Source organism: Sander lucioperca, chromosome 21 (genome assembly GCF_008315115.2).
Source record: "Sander lucioperca isolate FBNREF2018 chromosome 21, SLUC_FBN_1.2, whole genome shotgun sequence".
Lineage (NCBI taxonomy): Eukaryota > Metazoa > Chordata > Actinopteri > Perciformes > Percidae > Sander > Sander lucioperca.
The window spans coordinates 23,695,669-23,716,610 of NC_050193.1; the positions used below are offsets into that span (position 1 = coordinate 23,695,669).

A 20,942-nucleotide genomic window follows, 5' to 3' on the forward strand; every position below is an offset into this window, starting at 1 on the left:
AGGTGTTTGCTTGTTGATTTTTGTGTGTTTTTCTTTTGAATGCTCCCCCCCCCTTTTGTTTTATGCTGTTTTGTAAGTGTTTCTTGACTTTGTGTTGTTTTCTATGTATTTTCTTGGTGAGTTGCATGTTTTTGTATAAGGGACCATCTAAGGACGGGTATTGCAAACTAGGTTATGTCGGTGTTGAGTCAACTTCATGGTAGTTTTGAAAGATGTAGTTTGTGGTGTTGTTGAACTGTACTGCATTACACAGAGAGGTGTTTCTAATATTTTGTTCACCCCATTGATATCAAGGAGGGTAGATTGGTGAGTTTAAATGTAGTGGTATGTGACACTGGTCTGTGCTATGTACTTGTACATAAAGACATCAGATCATGTACATCAGATCATGGCGGTGAGTTTAACTACAAACTAGTAAGTGCAAGGAAAAAATATAAAGTTTGAATACCCTGTTAAGATTTAAACATTTATTTGGAAATAATCAGCGGATGAAAATGTTATGACATTGCGTCGATAATAACAAGGATTAAAATATTACCACGCCACATGTGGAAACTATAAGGCATGCAATAGAGTTTGCATAGGGCTGGAATGGCATCATACTGTAGTAACAAGGTGCTGCAAGTGAGTTTATCCTTCATCTTCTTCCCTTCTTACGGAACAGTGGCGAGGGGACGCAAGACAAAATGCACTGAAAGTACACAGTTTCACAAGTGGCAAGCACAGATAGATATTAAATAATTTGGGAAAAGGTAAAAGAGGAGGATGGAGAGTAGAAAGGGGGGCAATACTCTTCAGCAAAGACACAGGACATGTAAACAAATGACAAGCTGTCATTGAAAAAGAGGAGGACAACATACACAAAGAAAAGGAGCACTGCAAGTAGGCTGCTATAGTGTTTAAACATCTTAAATTGTAACATTGATGGGTACTTTAAAAGAAAAACAAGCCTCAACAACGCCCCCTGCCTCTGACAAATAATAACAACAGTCTTCATTCCTTCTCATTGGATCATATAGAGTTCATATATCTCTTTTGTTTTGTTCATATATAAAGTTTGTCCATACACTTCCTGGTGACTAACAGTCCAGAGCAACAGTGCAGATTTAAGGATAGGTGGGAGCGCATGCTGAGTTAGATGAAGCAGCTGCTCCTGCCTGGGACTGGCTGAGGAGGCGCTGGGTCTCGCTGGCCTGGGAGTCTGGGCTGTCCTCCTCAGAACTGGAGGGGGTGTAGAGACCCAGGACCTGCTGCACCTTCATGGGAATCTCCTGAAAGAGGGGGGGGGGGGGACGACAGGAGGTTAGGAACCACCAGTGTTGGGGAGTAACTAGTAACAGTGTTACATCATTTAATTACAAAATAAAGGTTAACTGTAATCCATTACAGTTACTGGGGAAATTGTTTTAATTATGTACAGTTACCTCTGAAAACATTCATGATTACATTGGGGGGTTACATCTGAATTGTATCTGTAAAAAGCTAGGCTGTATGTTAAATAATATTCATTTTGTTGCTTTGCATGTTTTTCGTATACACAATGTCTTCTTTTACCATTTCCAGCCACAGTTTGATGCTATTTGGATGCTTTCGATTGGTTCTCCCGTTTGAATTTGCAGCGCAGCCCGTCTGACAGTTAAATTGCCTCTCAAGCTGTCTGAGAGATGCCACTATGGCTAAAAGTGCTGGAAATATGAAAAACATTTCATACAAAAATCTGAGAAGGGTTCGAACATAACGCGATCAAAATGCTAATGTCAAAAATATGTCGATGTCCAACCTCAGGAAACATCTGCCGGTATGTAAATTAAGATAGCTTACAGTAACTGCAAGCACTCATATTAAATAAAGTAGGGAAGACATGCCTACCTTCTGTGTGACTCACCGGGCTTCTTATGTGTATTGAAGACGTATTTAAGCACCATATTTTGCTTGGTGCATTGAAAAGAGGTGCTGAAGTCTGACTTTGTGGTGGCTGTTCTTCAAAATGTAATTATTATAATCCTAATTCATGTGATAAAGGATCTTAAAAAGAGTTTGACGGTAGTCAGTGTTGAGTACTACTGTAAGGTAATACTGGCAGGTTTAACAGTTGAAAACATTCATTAGAAATTTAGAAAAGTAATCAAAAAGTAATGAAATGTAACAAGTTACATTACTTTGATGAAGTAATGGAAATAGTTACACTGCTATTACATTTTAAATAGGGTAACTTGTAATCGGTAACCTGTTACATTTCCAAAGTAGTCTTCCTAACACTGGGAACCACTGGTGTAGAGGTGTCACTGACCCTACAGCTTCTATAAATGCTTCTTTTTTTTAGATTTAGCTTTTTAAAATACAGGTATAGTTCTAAGCATTTGCCTCATCTTTGCTCTTCATTACAACCACTGAGACTGAGACAATCCATGGACTCCACGCTGAATCTTATTGGCTTATGAAGCACGTCTCACCTTGCACGCAGTCAGTTGTAGGTAGATGGCCTCCGCTCCTTGGAGAACAGTCTGCAGGTCCAACTTCATCGTCAGCTCATTGATGTGCTGAGGAGTTGCACAGATGAGTGTATAGTTACAGACAAAGTAACTCAAATTGTGTCTCAAATACACACGTATACAGTACCCACTTTTAAAATAGTGTTAAAGTCGTGGTCTGAGCCAATCAGCTCTCCTCTCTGGGACTTGAGGATTGAACAGGCGATCAGCAGGTGGAAGTTGTCACATGGCAGACGAGTCCAGAGGACCTAAGGAAGGAAAAAAAGGAAGGAAAAAAAGGAAGTTACAAAACATTATTTGTGAACTCATTTAGCTAGATAAGACACACTGTCACACTATGTTTGATCTGTCTCAGTGTGGTACGCCGGTTTCAGAGAGTCATTAACACCACACAGAAAAGCCTCCCTGGTAGTAGGGCTGGGTACCGAATCCAATACTTGTTAGGCACCGACCAGATTGCCTCTAAAGTATCGAGTGTGGAAAAATGCCTCGCCATTCAATACCCAATTTCAATACTGTAAGGGGTAAATCTCATCAGCTTCAGTGAGCCAATCAGCATGCAGCATGCTTCTACCAAGATCTAATCATGTTTGGGATTGGCTGTCTAACGTTACACGTCGTAGTGACACGCAGGAAAAACTATGTTATATATATATATATATATATATATAACATAGTTTTGTTATAGTTTTGCTCTAATATATATATATATATATATATATATATATATAGTAAATGCAGCTGTAGTGCACTCACCTCCCACATGATTAGGATGTCCTCGAAGGAAAACTCTCTTTTGAACCAGATGAGCAGCCAACGGAAACAGAAGCAAAGAGAGCCGCTGTCCTGAGAGTCTGATGGACACAAGAAATATTTCTTTTTTTAATTTAGTTTAGTGACCAAGAGAAAAAGAATGAGCTGCTTTGAAATAATTAATATCGAGAGTTACATCTTAAAAGGCCCTGAACACCCACACAGGTGTTTTAAGTGAATCTGGCTGGTTAGACCCCTTCCCAGGACTGTGTGGGTGGGTTTAAACTGATTGACTGACATCTTCCTGAGCCTCTTGTGAGCTGTGTTGCATCAGTTAGGGCAGGACAAATGACAGCTTTACCATTCTTATTGGTAGAAAAGATATGTGACCTAATAAGTTCCCATCTAAGGCCCTGTTTACACGTACATGGTTATTTTGAAAAACGGAGACATTTCCCCTTCGTTTGTGCCCTTCGTTTACACGCAAACGGAGAATTCACCTCTGAAAACGAGTCTTTCTAAAAACCTCCGGCCAGAGTGGAGATTTTGGAAAACTTTGTTTGCACGTTTGCATGTAAGCTGAGACAAACGGAGGTTTAGGCAGCCGAGGAAGTGAGGAAGAGAAGAGAGAGGAAGTGATTTGTTGCGATTCGTTGCTGCTATTTTCGGGATTCTGATTGGCTAACGTGGGCTTGAGCTTCTCATTACACTGCCACCTACAGGTTTGGCATGCTCTTGATGGCATTGACGGCATATATACACGGGTACATGAAAACAAACACTTTTCTGAAAACTGACAGCTGTGCACGATGTTATTTTTGAAAACGGAGAGGTTGAAATGTCCGTTTATGAAAATAGCCGACCACGTGTAAACGTAGCATAAGCTCTGGCTTCAACCGGAGCCGAGGTCTATTCAGCCACAATAACTGAAATCACCTGTGTGGGGGTTCAGAGGCTTTAAGCATATTTTACATGCCCTGTATCCTGGAAATTCATGAATTGTCTCTCATTTAGCACGCATTTTCATGCTTATCGTGCATATCCACCTGATGTGCACCCCATCTGCAGAAGCTATAAATGCGTAAACGTCTATACATCATCATTAATAGACTCTAATGTATGTCCTTGAGGCCGCATCATGTAAAATATCTCATTTGCTTTATTTTCGTTTCTGCCCTACTTTTTGTTACGTTATCCTCAAGAATTTGTGCGCAGCTTTGCCTCAGGACTTTATTTGAATCTAATCCAGTCGGACTGCGTGAGCATTAGCTGACTAACCCAGGAAGTCACACAGCTCTGGGTCCAGAGCCTTCAGCAGGATACTGAGCTGAAGGAGCTGTTGCTTCATGGCCTCCTGAGACTCTTCAAAGTTCTGGTGCTGCAGAGGAAAACAGGAAAGACTTGTAAAGTCACTGTGCACATCAAACGTCTGAGTCACACCTTTTTGTTTTGGTTTGTGTCACTGCTGAGCTGTAACTAGCTGTACCTGTCCACAGTAAAGCGTGGTTTATGGTCGTGCGGAGACTCCACGCAGAGCTTTCGCCGTAGCCTACGTAAAGCCTGGTTCACACGGCAGGATAATTAGGCCGATTTTAGCCCCGATTCACCCCTTCCGACAATCTTAAGGATGCTCCGATTATCGTAAAATCTGATCAGATAGTGTGGTGTGTTAAGACTGCTCTCGTCTGCTCGGAAGGACGTTGGGACCGCTCCGATCTCAAATCGGGGATATCCAACATGTTGGATTGTTTTGGCCCGATTTCTCCTCGTGTGTGGTGTCCCCCGGGGACAAACGAGCACGCAGCCTGTGGACTGTGGCGTGTAGCCAATCAGAAAGCGAGGTGACGAGGCGGCGAGGAAAGCACCGGGAAACAAAATCAAAACAGCCGGCGGCATGGCGCACCAGAAAGTCCGGTGGACGTCGGAGATAAGTATAGCAAGTATAGTCCATGCTCGCGTTGTCTCCACTTCTTTGACCATCGCCTTTTCTTTTGATAACGTTTTTTTTTCAGTTAAAAACAAACTACAAATTAACGCCACTGCATCCTCTTCGTCCGCCATGATCGTTTACTCTGAAGTCACGTTTGATCTCGAGGGATTTTGCGAGATTTCCCATCTGACCTGGGAATGCTTGGGAGTCAAATCGGTTTGTGTGTGATGTGTTGATTTTGCCGTGTGCACCACACACTGTACGACCAAAACTGTTAGACCCGTGATTTTTTATCGCCGTGTGTGGGGTCTCTCAGGATTGGAAAATCGGCCGACAATTTTAAAATCGTCCCGTGTGAACCAGGCTTTAGTGGCCTGAAGTTTATACTTGTGCGTTGGTATGTGCGTAGATCTCTTTTTAAAAGTGCAGTAGGTAAGCCTTAAACTAACTTTCTGTCATATTTGCTGAAACTGACCCTATGTTCCAGTAGAACTACATGAAGCAGGTAATTAAAAAAAAAAATCCGGCTCCTCTGGCACCACCTACAGCCTGTAGGGCAATTTGCAAAAATCCACAGCTCCCTGTTCAGATGCACCAATCAGGGCCAGGAGGGTGTCTAACTGCGTGTCAATCACTGCTCATGCACACGCATTCATTCTCCCTTGTGGGGAGACCGTTTTGAGCTTTAGCGGAAAGGGGGGGAGGGACTGAGAAGTTGTTGATGTTCAAATTTCTTGATCTTCACAATCCTATCTACAGCACCTTTTAAGGGCCCTGACACACCAACCAGACGGGCCGACCGTCGGCAGAAAAGCCAGTCGGACTGATCAGTCAGGTCCCGAGGTCCAAAAAATGCCTCAGAACACACTGAGGCGACGCCGACTTGAGTGTACGCTCTGTGCGTGCGCGAAACGTAATACGTCTCCATACCAGCAAGCGGCGCTGCTCTGTATTGTTTCCATTAACAGTCTGATTATTTCCCAGAAAATGAAAACCGGCAGCTGATTGGACGAACGCGTCACGTGGTTCTTTTTTCTCCGGAAATTCACAGCCAGACTGTCATGGCGGCTTGTTCAGAATACGATCTCGTATTGTACTAAAATAGTTCACCGAAACGTGTTTCTGAAAACATTTTAAGCAAGAAATAGGCCATGCAGTTGCTGAATCTGTCTTCATTTCAGATTGACAAAGGTCAGTTTAAAAGATTTTCGTCAGATTTTGAGCGGCTCATCCGCTCCCCATGTCCCGACTGCCCTGTCCCCGACTGAACATGTCGGGTCGGCCAAAATGAAGGCCGACGGCTCCTCGGACGGCCGACGGCACGGGACACACGGAACAGACTCGAGTCACGGACCTCGCCAGACGGCCCGACGCCCGATTATCGGGCTGGTGTGTCTTCTCTCTAAGGGAATAGCCGGTCCGGCATGACTGTGTGTGTGTGGGGAGTGTGTGGTAGTGCGAGTGAGAGAGTGACGGTGATTAGCTTCGGAGTGAGTGCCAACTCTAGAGTCATAGTGAGAGAAACAAAGTGTCTCCCCTGTGCTTTCTGACCACGTGGGAAATATTGTAGCAGTAAAAAGAAAAGTTAACCCTCCTCTTGATTTCATGTTGTTTATGGAGAAGGAGAACCAGGAAATGAGTCGGGGGAAATGCAACGCTACCAAGCCACAGCCAAGTGACATGTAGCTACATTTTTCGAGATGTGCACGTCAGGCTACGGCGTAGGGTCCGTGTCTCCACGTATCTACGCACAAAGCCATGGCGTAGATTTAACGCAGAAGCATAAATCACCCTTATCACAGCTGTACAGCCTGAATGTAGGTAGAGGAAGGAGCAACCAAAACTAAACTTGTTTCTGACTGAAATTCAAAGAGCCTTAGAAAAAGAGCATTCTTTCTACTCACCACCAGCTCCATGAAGCCGGTCAGACACCAGAAGGACTCCACCTCGTTCTGGGTGACGAACAGGAGAGGAGAAAGGAGATCACTCATCCCCTGGACATAACCTGGACAGATGGAAACAGATGTGTCAGGGTGACATGGATATATCTGCCTAAATGATCATTAGCTACTCAGATGATCTGAAACAGAGGTTTTCCCAGGGGGGCACCAAACGGGTTCATGGGAGGCTCAGTGAATGGAAGTGAAAAAATAGTCCATAAATTATCAAAAGAAGATCACATAAATTGGCCTAAATCTGTGTGATTTTGTTATAGAGCTAGTTCAAAGATACAGTAGTTTGGGGAATTTTACAGTTTTCCCACTTTCCCAGATGTAGAAACTAATTAATGCCTTAGGACAAAAAGAAATGTATTTGGTATAGTTTAAAGTTATGTCAAACAGCCAGGTTTATGGTCGCCACGGTGTTGCCGGCATGAGGTGTGCGAGCCATAAAAGGACGTCCCCACGGTTGTCGTTTCCAGCGCGAAGGCTCTGCAACTTGTCGTGGCGCGTGGTTGTGCACCTCTGAATTTTTGTAACTCGGCACGCGGTGCGCTTTCAGTTCAACATGGTCGGTAATAATTGGAGTAGATAAATGTAATGTTTGGCGGGGCGTCTGTGCTAAACGTGGATGTGTTTACTGCTGTTGCCAGGCAGCCTGCATTCCTTTACTTCCACTCTCTTCTTCTTCTTTACTAGTTCTTGCTTATTCTCAGATGATTTTGTTTGTAGGCCCCCTCGTGTTTAGGAGAATACTGCCAAGATCGATGGGTTTAGCCCTAACGACGTTTCACTTCCGGGATTGCTCCGGTGCCGCCGGAAATTCCGCCGGATGTCCCTTATTTCGGCCGGACGTCCGTCACCTTCCGCTATCTTTGTGTTGGCATTCTAAACTCCGGTGGATTTATGAGGACTATGGTTAACTGCTCCTCAGATCTTTGCAGGGTAAATCCAGACAGCTAGCTAGACTATCTGTCCAATCTGAGTTTTCTGTTGCACGACTAAAATAACTTTTGAATGTACACGTTCCACCAAAACAAGTTCCTTCCAGAGGCTATTTTGCAGAGGCACTGTGGCTCTTTTGGGGGCTTAGCGCCGCCCAAGACGATTGTGATTGGTTTTAAGAAATGCCAATAAACCAGAGCACATTTTTCTCCCATCCCAGAATGCTGTGTGGACTAGCCAGACCCTCCTCTGCAGCACTGTGGAGGAAGGTCTGGCAATGCGAGACTAAGTTGAGCATAAATGTCTCTGTGCATGCTCGTAGCGCGCGTGCAATCTACGCAGGCCCGGGCACGCGCGAGTATAACCAAAGCCACTATCTTGGTTTAATTGTTGATCATCAACAATCATCAGGACCAAAACCTCACGCCACAAAAACAGTTTCTTCCAAAGTGGGGGCCTCATTAGCAAGGCCCAGGACCCCTCATGACACAGACTCTTACTTTTTTTTTTTCAGTATTGGTGCACCTGTTTGCCAACACTTCAGACATACATACCAAGATCAAAGTTGTACATGCAGTATGTCATCAGCACATCATGCAGCAGAGTCAGTCCTGGATTGTCGTTCCCAGAGAAGAACGTATTGTGTCTGTCTGTCCTGCTGACGTCTCTCTCTGTCACAACAGAACAAAGACACTTTAAAGTTCAACATCTATAGCAGCTGTCACAGGCAGCTGCCTGATACCATGAACACAGCTTCTGTTTTATGACTTTTTGATTGCGGGGCAGACCTATCAGGCTTCTGTATCCTCTGAGGAGGGAGTTCCTCATCTCCTGCTCTTCACTGACGGACTTCCACTGCACCTTCATTCTAAAGTACTCGTCCCTGCAGACACAGAAAGGAGTTTAAGTAGCTGACTGCGTTAAAGGAATAGTTGGGACATTATACAGAGTTGGATGAGAAGATCGATCCCACTCTCAGACATGAGAGTGCTAACTCTCTGCAAGAAAACAAATAAGCATATTTCCCAAAATGTCAGCCTATTCCTTTAACCATCAAAAAGCGCTAGAAGGAGATGTGCAGTAATAAAACCACTAACGTCTTGGCCCGCAGAATGTCCTCTCTTTCCTTGAAAGTGCTGTTCCATGGATAAAAGCCAAGGAGGAACTTCCATACCTCCTTCCTCAGGGGCGGTGTGACACCCTGCAACGGACAAGAATGGCATAAAAACACACACATCAGGTAGATAGAGGATTGAAAAAGGAAACAAAGTATGCCTTTCACATATGAGGTATACTGTCACTGTATTTACTGTCTCACCCCTCTGAATATGAGCTCTTTGATCCTCTCCGGGTTTTTCACTCGCCCCTCTAGGTCCAGAAACTCTTCCCATTTGTCCAGGGGTTCTCCCCTGGTTACGTCTGGTCTGGGACCAAGCTCTACCCCCTTAATGAAAAATTCTCATGTCTCTTAACATTATAACAATCTGTAGTCTTTATGTATTAGACATGACTGTGTGCTTTAAATTGTTCTTTTTTTTGTTTCCTTTTCTTACACAGTTGATGAGTTCGAAGCCGGGCTCTTCATCAGACTGCGGGGGCAAACTAGGATCCTGAGCAGTTCGCAGGTGAGTGGGGGACCCTGGAGGCCGAAGTGCCGCCCTGAAGAAATTGGTGACTTTGGAGAATCCACCAAATGTAGTGGCATATGGGTCCTGGATAAATCTCTGTGGAGGTAAAGAGAGGACAGGATCACAAACAAACAAAAAAATCATTTTTTTTTTTTACATTGAGTGAGAATTGCAACAAGCTTGATAGAGTTCATCTACTCCCAGTGATTGTGAGTGGAGGTTAGGAGTGGAAACTTCAGTGATTAGATTGTACGTTTGCGATCCAATACAGAGTATGGGCTGAAGTGGGACTTTGATCAGTGAGTCATTGGTATTGATCAACAAGCTAATAATAAAGATTTTATGATTAAAAATAAAAGCAAATTACCGAAACAAGATCCGAGCCTCCATCATCGAAGAGATGCAGCTTGTCGAAGGACTGAGAGAGAGCGCCGGAGTCATGAGGGTAGGCGAGGAAGAGCCGCCCTTCAACCGGCGACCTGGCAATACCAACAGAAACCGCGTGATGTTTTTCACGCTCATGTGATTTGTCAATAAAGATGTAAACAGCTCTGTCAGGAGACTGTACATCAGCTGTTTCAAGAACAGCCACTGGATGAATTCTAACATGTTGCACAGTAACAACAAGACGGAAACTGCTGCTAGAAATTAGGGTGATGATACATACTGGTCCAGGATGATGTAACGTTGTAGGGCCCTAAACAGCTCCCTGGTTCCTCCTCTGTGGAAATGCAGAGCGGGCAGTGGGTGGCCCCCTCTACTAGTCAGCACCAGGAAGTTTCGGCCCAAGGAGAACCGAGCCCTCCGGAGAGAGTATAACTCTGACAGAGGCAGAGAGAACGACCACTGACCTGCAGGAGAAATAGGCGACATTTGGTTTCATGCACCCTTTGTGGAGGTAACTATTTGCCCAAAGTGACAGACATGTAAACGGCACCTGAGTCTTTGACTGGGACATGTTCTCGATCTTTCTTCACCGTGCTGATGACTGCCCAGTCTGGCTCATACCCAGGATCAAAGTTTGTATCTTCCTCCCCTCCTTCTCCATCCTAATTAGGATGAAGTGGTTTCATGGAAATTATATTTAAGGTAGAAAGAAAATACTCTTATGGTTTTCATGTGTAGCAGATGATGACCGACCTTTTTGGTGTAGAGTACAGCGGGGGCACTGCGACCCTCATCCTCAAGTGGGCTCCACTCTAAAGCTGGCACACCAGCCTAAAACAAGCGCATGGTTAATATGGTTTGATTTCCCTCTTTGTATCTGAACAACTTACACAGATTTGCTTACCCGCTCTACAATTCGGATGAACCCTGGGATGGTGGTATCCTGGTTGCTCCTCTTGGCATTTGTGTGGAGGTACACTCCCTCCTTCTCAAATATCAGCTGAGGGAGGAGAAAGAAAAACCCACATAAATGCATCCAAATCAATCAGAAATTGTAAGATTAAATAAAGTTGTAAAGATAAATAAATATCTTCAAGAGAATCTTCAACAAGAGTTCCAGAATATCAAATAAAGATAGGATGGCTCACAACATGTTTGGTAACTATTAATCTGCTGATGACTTTCTTAAATCCTATTTTTTCCACCGTACAGCTTTAGATGAGATCTTCAAATCGCTTGTTTTGTCCGACCAAATATATTCAGTATACTATATGACAAAGAAAAGCAACAAATCCTCACATGTGTGAAGCTCATATATGGGATGGTCTCTGGCCAGATTGACTCTGGCTTGTGTTACAATGATGTTATATGGCTTAACTACCATCTGACTATGGTGAAAATAAATCAGGTCATCTGTATGATATGTAACATTACTGATCACATAAAACAACAGAATACGCCTAGGCCTAAAGTGGCACATCAGCTATAACCTGTGGCAGGCTAGTAAAATCACATAACAAAGAGCTTGTAAATGGCTGAAGCATATCATGTGATTTCGGTGTGTCAGATCAGTCGGTGAAGACAAGCCAAACAGATACGAAAACATAGGTATGACGACCCAGTATCGACTCACTTTGCTGGAAAGTTTTAATGTCTGTATGGTTATAGATACCGCTATCGTCGAGCTACACAACAGAGTCCGACATCTTGTATCCAGCCAGATGAAAACACATAGCTGACAGTGTGCTTTACTTTATCGAGCGTTATTGAGAACCAATAGCTAGCTTCAAGTATTTACAATAAGCTATCACTGACAGCAAGCTCGAGTGGTTTCACCCACAATGTCACAGTCGAGATACAGGAGAAAATGTCAACATCCACAAATTAAAATACTGACAGTGAGATATTGTAAAAAAACAACAACCTGTGAATACCTTGTAATCCTCAACGTTTTGCTCCATTATTCCCGTCACCTCTGTCTCGACTTCGTTTTACCAAAATAAGTTACGTCAGACTTCCTGCTTCTGGATAGCCCCGCCCCTACAAGAGACGCCAAGGCAGGACCGCGAGCCAATCAGACTGCATATACTGCTCTGTTTTTGTTATTATGATACGATTTTAAAAGACACTCAAACCCGCTTTATGTCAGCATAGTATATTTACATGTATAGTATTATAGTTTCTAAAAAAAAAAAAAAAAAAAGGAATATTAGTTTCTGTTGCTTCAGTTTAGCCACATTTAATTTGACAGAAGCATATCACAAGATTACAGCGTAGGTAATTAGTTACTATACAGGAAATGGAATCAGAATTTTTTTTATACATATAATACATTTGCCTTGGTGTTTTGGTGCATAACAATAAACATAGTCTAAATGTGTTTACAATGTATCTATAATGTAGTCATCCTGATGGTGTTGACTATATCTTCATTATGCTTGTTATTATCGGTGGTTCTGAGGTTTTCCTTATTGAATGGAGGGTCGAAGGACAGAGAGTGTTATATGCTGTACAGATTTTTCCACAGCACTGTGGAGATAGGTCTGGCAATGTGAGACTACACACACACACACACACACACACACACACACACACACACACACACACACACACATACATACACACATACATACATACATACATACATATATACATATATATATATATATATATATATATATATATATATATATATATATATATATATATATACACACTACCGGTCAAAAGTTTGGGGTCACTTAGAAATGTCCATTCCACTCCATTCCAGACAGAATACCAGCTGAGATCAGTTGCATTGTTTTTTTAATCAGGGCAGCAGTTTTCAGATTACATTATGTGCTTACATAATTGCAAAAAGGTTCTCGACTGTTGTAGAAAGAAGTGGCTGAAGAAACGCTTGAAATTCCATGCTTTTTGGTTTAAACGTCATACCCAAATTAAAAGTGGTACAGCTCCCATATACGTTGACACTCTGGGGTGTGCCTGATGTCATTGGAAAGGTAACACTCTCAAGTTTTTGTTACAAATGTCAGAGTGATTCAAGACCTTACTGACACAGAGTTACAGAGGCTAGAATGGAGGGTTTTTATTTCCGTCTAAGTCATACATCTGTAAAATGATTAGACTACACTGCTGACTGACATGTGACAGACAACACAGGCCATAGCCGCATGTCTCAGCTTACTACAGAAAAAAATCCAGAAGCCAAAAGACTCAAAAATGGATTTTATATGAATTTTCTCTACAGATATGTCTGTGCGTTTTTTTTATTATTTCCATTTGAAAAGTGCAAAGAAAAAAGCCAATAAAATACAAAATACAACACTTCTCAAATACACAAACACACCCACATCAATCACCTTTCCAATGACATCAGGGACACCCCAGAGTGTCAACGTATATGGGAGCTGTACCACTTTTAATTTGGGTATGACATTTAGACCAAAAAGCATGGATTTCAAGCGTTTCTTCAGCCACTTCTGTCTACAGCAGTTGAGAACCCTTTTGCAATTATGTAAGCACATAATGGAATCTGAAAACTGCTGCCCTGGTTAAAAAAACAATGCAACTGATCTCAGCTGGTATTCTGTCTGGAATGGAGTGGAATGGACATTTCTAAGTGACCCCAAACTTTTGACCGGTAGTGTGTATATATATATATATATATATATATATATATATATATATATATATATATATATATATATATAGCATTATAGACCAGGGGATGTGCAAGTCCGCAGTATGAAGTATAAAGGATATGTGCAAATCATGTACAGAAATAATACAATAATAGATAACAGAGATTATACAATAGGGCCCAGTATGATGACTAAAAACATAAATACTAAACAGAAACAATATTAGATCAGGGGCCTGTTTCACAAAACCAAGATAAGGGATTAAGCCGGGATTTATCAGTTATCCTGGATGATTTAAGCCTTGACTCGGTTTCATGAAAGTGGAGGCACATAAATCACCATGGAGATTTATTCTGTGCAGCTAGCCTGCTCCTGACCAGGCTAACATTCAGGATTTATTTAATCCTGGAGCCTTTTCTGATCATCCAGCAGTGGTTTTACCCTATTGTTAATTGCCTAATGAAACACATCACAGTATGTATTGCAGGGCTGTTTTTTGGAATGAATTACATTGAGCAGGGGTTCAACTCGTTTGAAAACAAAGTGTATACAATTAATATCATAGGACGACTATTATTATTAAAATGACTATTAATACCATTCTCATATGACTTGTGAGCAGGTGGGCCCATATATATGTATGTCTATGATTGGTGTGCAGAACTAGGTGGGGCGTACACGTACGAGAACAAGGCGAGTCAGAGCCCGCCCATGGAGCTAAGTCACGTGTACGACGTGCGTTTTTTTTTTTTATTATTGACAAAATGCAGTATACAGAGAATCAGGTAAATAGTAATAGCACATGAATATCAAGTGTACACACTTATGTAGATAAAAATAAAATACATACGAAGCAATACAAACGGTGAGATAACAGAATCATTAGAAAAAAATCAGTAGAAATTTAAATTTTATGAGAACAGGTACGCAATTAGGGGGTTAATTAGAACATGTCTGCTTGTGAATATAAAATGTGGCATACAGAATGATGAAATTAATTAGATACTCGAGAGCACCATTTCCTGAATTATCGTAGAAACTGATGATATATTTAAGGTTAAAGGTGTAGACAAAGTTGGTGGGTTCAAAAAAGTAAAACTCCAGATCTGTCCAAAATCTTTTGGATATTTCACAATCAAAAAAAGAGGTGAGATTGTTTCAATATTCTGTTTACAAAATGTACAGGAAGATTCAATGTCGGCAAATTTAGCAACAAGGTGATTAGTAGGGTATATATTATGTAACATTTTGAAGTGTACTTCCTTAGCTTTGTAAGAAACACAGTACTTATACTGTAAGGCAAGCCCTTCTCCAATTTATGTTCTCAATTTTAGATCTCCACAAAAACTTTCCCCTTGGCACAACTGTATTCTGTCTCTGAATAATTCGGCGAATATGCTTATTGTTACACTTTACGTGCGTTAGTTCCATCGTAAAGGCTGTGATATAACCATACTGTCTATGGATATAACAGTGTGCGTGTAGTGCGTGTACGACGTGCGTCCAATTGGAAGTCAGTAACGTGTGACGTCAGAGCTGCAACCGGATAAGAATAGATGTCATTAGCCTTCAAATTTAAATAATACAACTATTTAATCAATTTGGTTCTAATTAAATGGAACACAGGATTTTCTTGCCAAAAAGCTCATTTTAAACCCAATTAAAAAAACTTTACTTTTTATATGTTGTCTGAAGATATTTTACAATTGCATATTCAGCTGACCTGCTGTGCTCTGACTAGGCCTACTCTCTAGATTTTGCTACCTGGAATACAATAATTGGATGTATACCAATTGATTCCTGCTCACATTATTGCAAAAATATTAGTCAACTACATATTTCTTTCAAGAAAACATTCTGGAAGATTTTAGAAAATAAATCAGAAATTATACATATATAAATAAGACCTATTACCTAATGTTTTATAGATGCCTGCTGAGAGCAGAACATATTATCATCATATTTAACTGTTGCTTCAGACATACAACAAATCTTAATTTATATTCAACTAACTACCACATAATTCTCATTTGAATGTTATACTTTTCTTGAATTATAGCTTTGCCCTACACTTTGTGTTACTCCACAGCATTCGTGCAACACAAAAACGCGTTTATGGACACGGCTTTTATTTTGAAATTCCTAGCCGGGAAAAAAAGCCGTTATTAATCCTTGCTAGCTTGCTGTGCTGTGTCGAGTTTAGCTAGGGGAGAGAAACCGTGGGAGAATGTAGATTACGTTATGACAAAAAAGAAGTAAAGTTTAGGATTGATAAACATCCGGCAACGTGGAAGAAAGAAACTGAAAAGGTAGGTGAACGTCTTTCCTCGTTTCTGCAATTTATACTTGCGCGTCTCGGCTCCTGCTAAAGCCTGAAAAATGGAGGTGAAATGTGGTTCCATCATGAGGAGGTTGCACACAACACTGAATAAACAACAAGATCAACAAACAACAACAGCTGCAGCAGCGACAGTAGCCGTGCAGGGAAGTCCATATAATGCAGTTAAAAACGAGACAGAAACGATTGCAAAGCTGGCAGTAACGGGGATCAATAGAGAGCAGAGTCATTCTAAAGCTACAGCAGCTAACGTTACAGAAACGTTAGCTGCTGTAGCATTATTTAGCATAGATTGGTGTCAAGCAGCTCATGAAGGTGGTGAAGGCTAAGTAAGACGATCTTGATAGATCAGTTGAAGGAGGTTGATTTTATGTTTATTTGCACATATTAATATTTGCAATGTCTCTCAACTCGTAAATATTTGCACCCATTTGCACCAATTTACAATAAGTGATATGTAGTGCCATTTTCAAAACGCTACTGCTAAATTTGATTTTGTTTTTATTTTCAATGTTTTACAGGTATCACCAGCAACTTGGCAACATCTCTTCTCTCCCCTGGCTCTCTAGTGTGTAAGGACACCGCTCAGTGTATCATATCATAAAGTCACCCAGTGCCTCTCCACCCGATGGGTCATTATTTTACCCTGTATCTTCACCAGTGCTAAAACTTACACCAGCAGGACAAAGGAAACACAAGTTAAGAGTTTTTTCAACATTTTTGAGCAAAGTCAGGTACACCGCAGTTACCAAAGTTACCTGTTAATACTGTATTAAGTTCGGTACCCCCAAAATCCAACAAAGCTTCTTAAAAGTCTAAACCTCCAAACTCTTCATCATTCATCAGCATTACTCAGTTCTCTCATCAGGTCAGTCCATATTAGAACGCTGTAAACACTACTAAGCACCATTATGGCCTCCGTCACCAAGTCGTCCGAGCCTGAGATCCCAGATAACCACAAAGAGAGCTGGCTGGCGCTACTTTCTGCCGCGGAAAAGTATTGCCAAAAGTCTGGCTGCGACCTGGCCATACTTACGGCGTGTAAGAAGTTCCGGTCATCGGCTGGAGGCGGAGACGGGATGAGGAAACTGGAGAGCAGCAGTGCCTTTCCAAAGGAGTGTGATTTCTCCTACAATGTATGGGGCCAAGGGTTTCTGGCCGAGTCGGCGCGTCGCTATATGGACGACATCGGTGTGCTGCACTCCACGACCATGCTAACAGCCCAAAAGCACACACGCCAGGCGGGGGGAGAGGGAGGAACCAAGCTGGTGGGTGACCTGACCTCTGACCCCGGAAACAGGGGGGTGAGTGGCCTGCATGTGCTGCATACTGCTCATTCTCATCATACTCATTCAAAATGTCCACATCCATAACACGGTGGATTTTGTTGTTGTTCCAGAGCTTTACAGGAGACGGCGGGGTGGGCGGAGTCAGTCCCAATAGCAGACTGTATTCCCAAAGCTACCCGTCAATCTACAGCTCAGGAGCTGTGACCGGGCAGGGCGGCGGGCAGAACGACAACGGAGAGAGGGAACGGGAGAAGTGTGCACTGGAGGCCGAGCAGGAGAGACAGAGGTCTAGGATTGAGGACTTGGAAGAAGAGTGTGAGGACGAGGAGGAAGAGGAGGAGGACATGGATGAGAGGAGACCCTATGGGAATGAAAGTGCTGGTGAGGCGCAACGCAGTTAATCTGTGTATCTATATGCTTTGATGTGCAATCGATTCATTCAGAATATTTATCATCATTGTGCCTCAGGTGTATTCTCCATGGACGAGGACTCTCTGTCTCGGGACTGCGAGCCGTTCTTTGAGTCCGACGGGGAGGAGGAGAGTACAGATGGTAAGAGTTTGCTATGCCGACTGAAAGTAGTCACATATGAGCACTCCTCCACATTAGTGCATCATCCACACAGATTTTGTTCTACCTGTCCTAGGCTCTTTAAGCGAGGATGCTCCTCCGCCGACGCGTGGCATGGCTATGGGCCAGGCTGCGTACTCGGCTCGTCACACCCACCCCCACCCCATGGCTCTGGCCCGCTCGCTACCTGTATCTGTGCCTGTGTGGGGCTGCAGAGGAAACAGAGCTCAAGACAGCAACAGTGGAGAGCGGGTGAGCACACATAATTGTACAATAGGACAGAGCTGCTGGTTTGCTTGCAGAGATTAAAATGTTCTTGGAGATTTGTGGGTTAGCCAGCTATCTTTGGGGTCAACTCAAGTTTTCAGATTTCAGAAGCTGGCTTACTTTAAACGGTTGTAGAACACCATGGTAACCTGTTCTGCGTGGCTAACCTACTCCGGAGCAGGGTAACTTTAGAAGTTAACAGCCTGACTATTGACCAATCAGATCACTGAAAGAATGTATAATATATAACCAGGTTCCATCAGCCTGATTTTTAAATTCAAAAGCAGACATCCTGAAAGTTAGAAGAAAAAAAAAAAAGCTGTTGTTTTTTTGTTTTTGGATGTCAGTTGACATCTCAAGACAAAGGAACTATTCAAGTCTCAGTATTCTGATGCGCCAACTAATGACCACAACGGCTCCATCAGTTCATGTGACCGTGAAAGTGTGTGTGACAATTGTGTGAGGTTGTGCCAGGCAAATATTTTACAAATAACTTTTTTCCAGAATGTCAAACGCCATTTTCTTAGAGAATGAAAAACAATCCTACAAGAAGTTGGCATCAATTTCCATTTTTGTCCAGAGTACACCTTGTATATAAAAGTGCTTGGGTGTCAACAATACCAGGGCTTGTGTTTTCCCTCCTGTGCAATGCTAACATACGGCCCCTGTGTGTTTGTTCTTCAGGTGGGCTGTGCTGACCTGGAGCACATCGCTGCCAGTATGAAGGCCCTGCTGGCCCCCGGAGCCAATGATGGGACGGAAATGTTTGGGGCCCTGCCTCGGCCCCGTCTCAACACGGGGGACTTCTCCCTCAAGCACTGAGAGAGAGTGAGGCGAGTGGAGAGTAAGCGAAAGGGATAGAGGGAGAGATAAATGTTGTCCTGATGAAAGGACAGGCTGGCTGGCAGATGTGGCGTGCAGTATGTGAAACGGTGTAAAAGCTAGTACCTCCATTTATTTCTCACTAACGGAAATTAACGGCACATGCTTTGAGGAGAAAACAAAAGTTGTTATGAACACTAACATTTTCAACACTATACCCCCCACACACACACACACACACACACACACACACACACACACACACACACACACACACACACACACACACACACACACCTTGTCACTACACGTGTCACAATACCAGCTACTACACATCACAGAACACTACGTTAGATTTGGACCTCAAGATGTGTGTGTAGTGCCCTGCTGCACTGACCAACAAGGAAACTAAAACAGGGTGTATAGTAGTCGAACTGGCACGGCTAATTGTTGCGCACGTTGTGTGTTGCTGATAAAAGGTTTGGGGAGTTTGCCCTTTGGTATAATTACCGAGAAGTGATGAGAACTTGGGGAGCAGCCATCTGTACCTGGTTGATTGTTGGCTCCTGTGCTGCATGCTAATGCCTTAGCAGACACCGTTTTGATCAACCTTAATGTAGCTCTAAAACTAAATGCTAAGTTACCCTAGACGATATATGGCTAAGAGTGGCAGTTTGGTCCCTATTCTGAAACATGGTATAAAATTAGCTTAACAGGAATAGTTTAACCTTTTACTCTCTTATGTCTGCGAGTGAAGTTTGGAGCTCGACCTGGGAGACGGTTAGCTTAGCTAACCATAGAATGGAGGCAGAGGGAAACGGATATCCTGGCTCTCTCTGGAGCTCAAAAATACACCTGCCAACAACTCTAAAGCTCACCAATTAACATGTTGCATCATGTTTTGGTACACAAGCAGAAATGTAAAATAACAAGTTAAGCTGTAACTCTTTCTTGACAATCGGCAGTGTATCCACCCAGCATCTCCTGCTACACGCTGCATTCATAAAATGTTGGACAAACTGGTAAGAAGAAGAAAACCACCGGTTATTCTGACTTTGAAACAGCTGCCACAACTGATAACCTCATAGTCACATCATTTAAATACCCCAGAGAAGCTACTATTGCGAAGTTACATACTTTTTAACAAGTTAAATTAGATACAAATGGTGTGTAGCTCCTTTTTAAAAAAAGAAAAGAAATACAACTTCTTAATTAGTGAGCGTTAAAAGTGTAAGTAGGTGTATTTCTGAACTTCAGAGAGAGCCAGGCCAGCTGGTTTCCTCTTGCTTCCAGTCTTTATGCTAAGCTAAGCTAGCCATCACTAAGGTATAGCTCATTGCCCTGCCGTCACTTAGCTCAGTACATGCTTACGTTTTAGCATGAAGCACAAGAGCCAGCCATCTCCCAGGACCACATGGATATTTTCCCTGCATGCTCCTATCGTTTACAGGTTAAGATGACCAACAAGCCAGTTGTTGACGTTGTCCACCCCTCGCAAAAAAACACACCAATCTATTCCTTAATGGGGTAGAAACCACAGAAATGGTTGACTTAACATGAAGCTTGTGGCTTTTCAAAATGTGAGCAGAGGACACCAACCCCTCCTCACAATCTGCCTACTTGTACTTTTACTTTTGCCAATGAATGATTGTAAATCAATACTGAGTTATAGTGTTTTCTTTTTCTTTTTGCTTTAGATATCTTGTTGAAATGACTGAATGACAGAGTGACTGTGTGTGTGTGTGAGAGAGAAATGGGTTGATTTAAAAGAAACAAATGTCCATCTCTGACATTTAAAAAACAGATAAATATTCCGTTAAGTACTTTTATGTTTCAAATAAAGGAGCAACACCAAGAGAAAAGAGACTTGTGTATTTGTGTGATATTTGTGTCCGAGGATGTAATATAATGAAGGCCTCTGGAGGGCCTCAGCACTC

The 20,942-nt window shown here is 42.5% G+C and overlaps 2 protein-coding genes across 3 annotated transcripts; one reads left to right on the top strand and one right to left on the bottom strand.

Moving 5' to 3' along the window:
• Positions 1-451: 451 nt before the first annotated feature.
• tbc1d17 (TBC1 domain family, member 17) lies at positions 452-12,133 on the bottom strand. The gene is made up of 17 exons (XM_031318953.2): positions 12,010-12,133; positions 10,980-11,075; positions 10,829-10,906; positions 10,626-10,737; positions 10,356-10,539; positions 10,056-10,167; positions 9,614-9,784; positions 9,379-9,504; positions 9,158-9,261; positions 8,849-8,943; positions 8,615-8,731; positions 7,080-7,180; positions 4,524-4,623; positions 3,249-3,346; positions 2,624-2,740; positions 2,454-2,540; positions 452-1,271 (listed from the first exon to the last, which is right to left on the bottom strand). Exons 1-17 carry the CDS (start codon positions 12,034-12,036, stop codon positions 1,107-1,109), a joined length of 1,890 nt encoding a protein of 629 aa, XP_031174813.1. The 5' UTR covers positions 12,037-12,133; the 3' UTR covers positions 452-1,106.
• A 3,727-nt stretch (positions 12,134-15,860) lies between these two features.
• akt1s1 (AKT1 substrate 1 (proline-rich)) lies at positions 15,861-20,867 on the top strand. 2 transcript variants are annotated; one of them, XM_031318635.2, is made up of 6 exons: positions 15,861-16,028; positions 16,579-17,361; positions 17,457-17,727; positions 17,815-17,898; positions 17,993-18,168; positions 18,868-20,867. In XM_031318635.2, exons 2-6 carry the CDS (start codon positions 16,969-16,971, stop codon positions 19,003-19,005), a joined length of 1,062 nt encoding a protein of 353 aa, XP_031174495.1. In that variant the 5' UTR covers positions 15,861-16,028; positions 16,579-16,968; the 3' UTR covers positions 19,006-20,867. The 2 variants fall into 2 exon arrangements, with proteins under 2 accessions (XP_031174495.1, XP_035852665.1); XM_035996772.1 differs by having other exon boundaries at positions 16,579-17,325.
• The last annotated feature ends 75 nt before the right edge of the window (positions 20,868-20,942 follow it).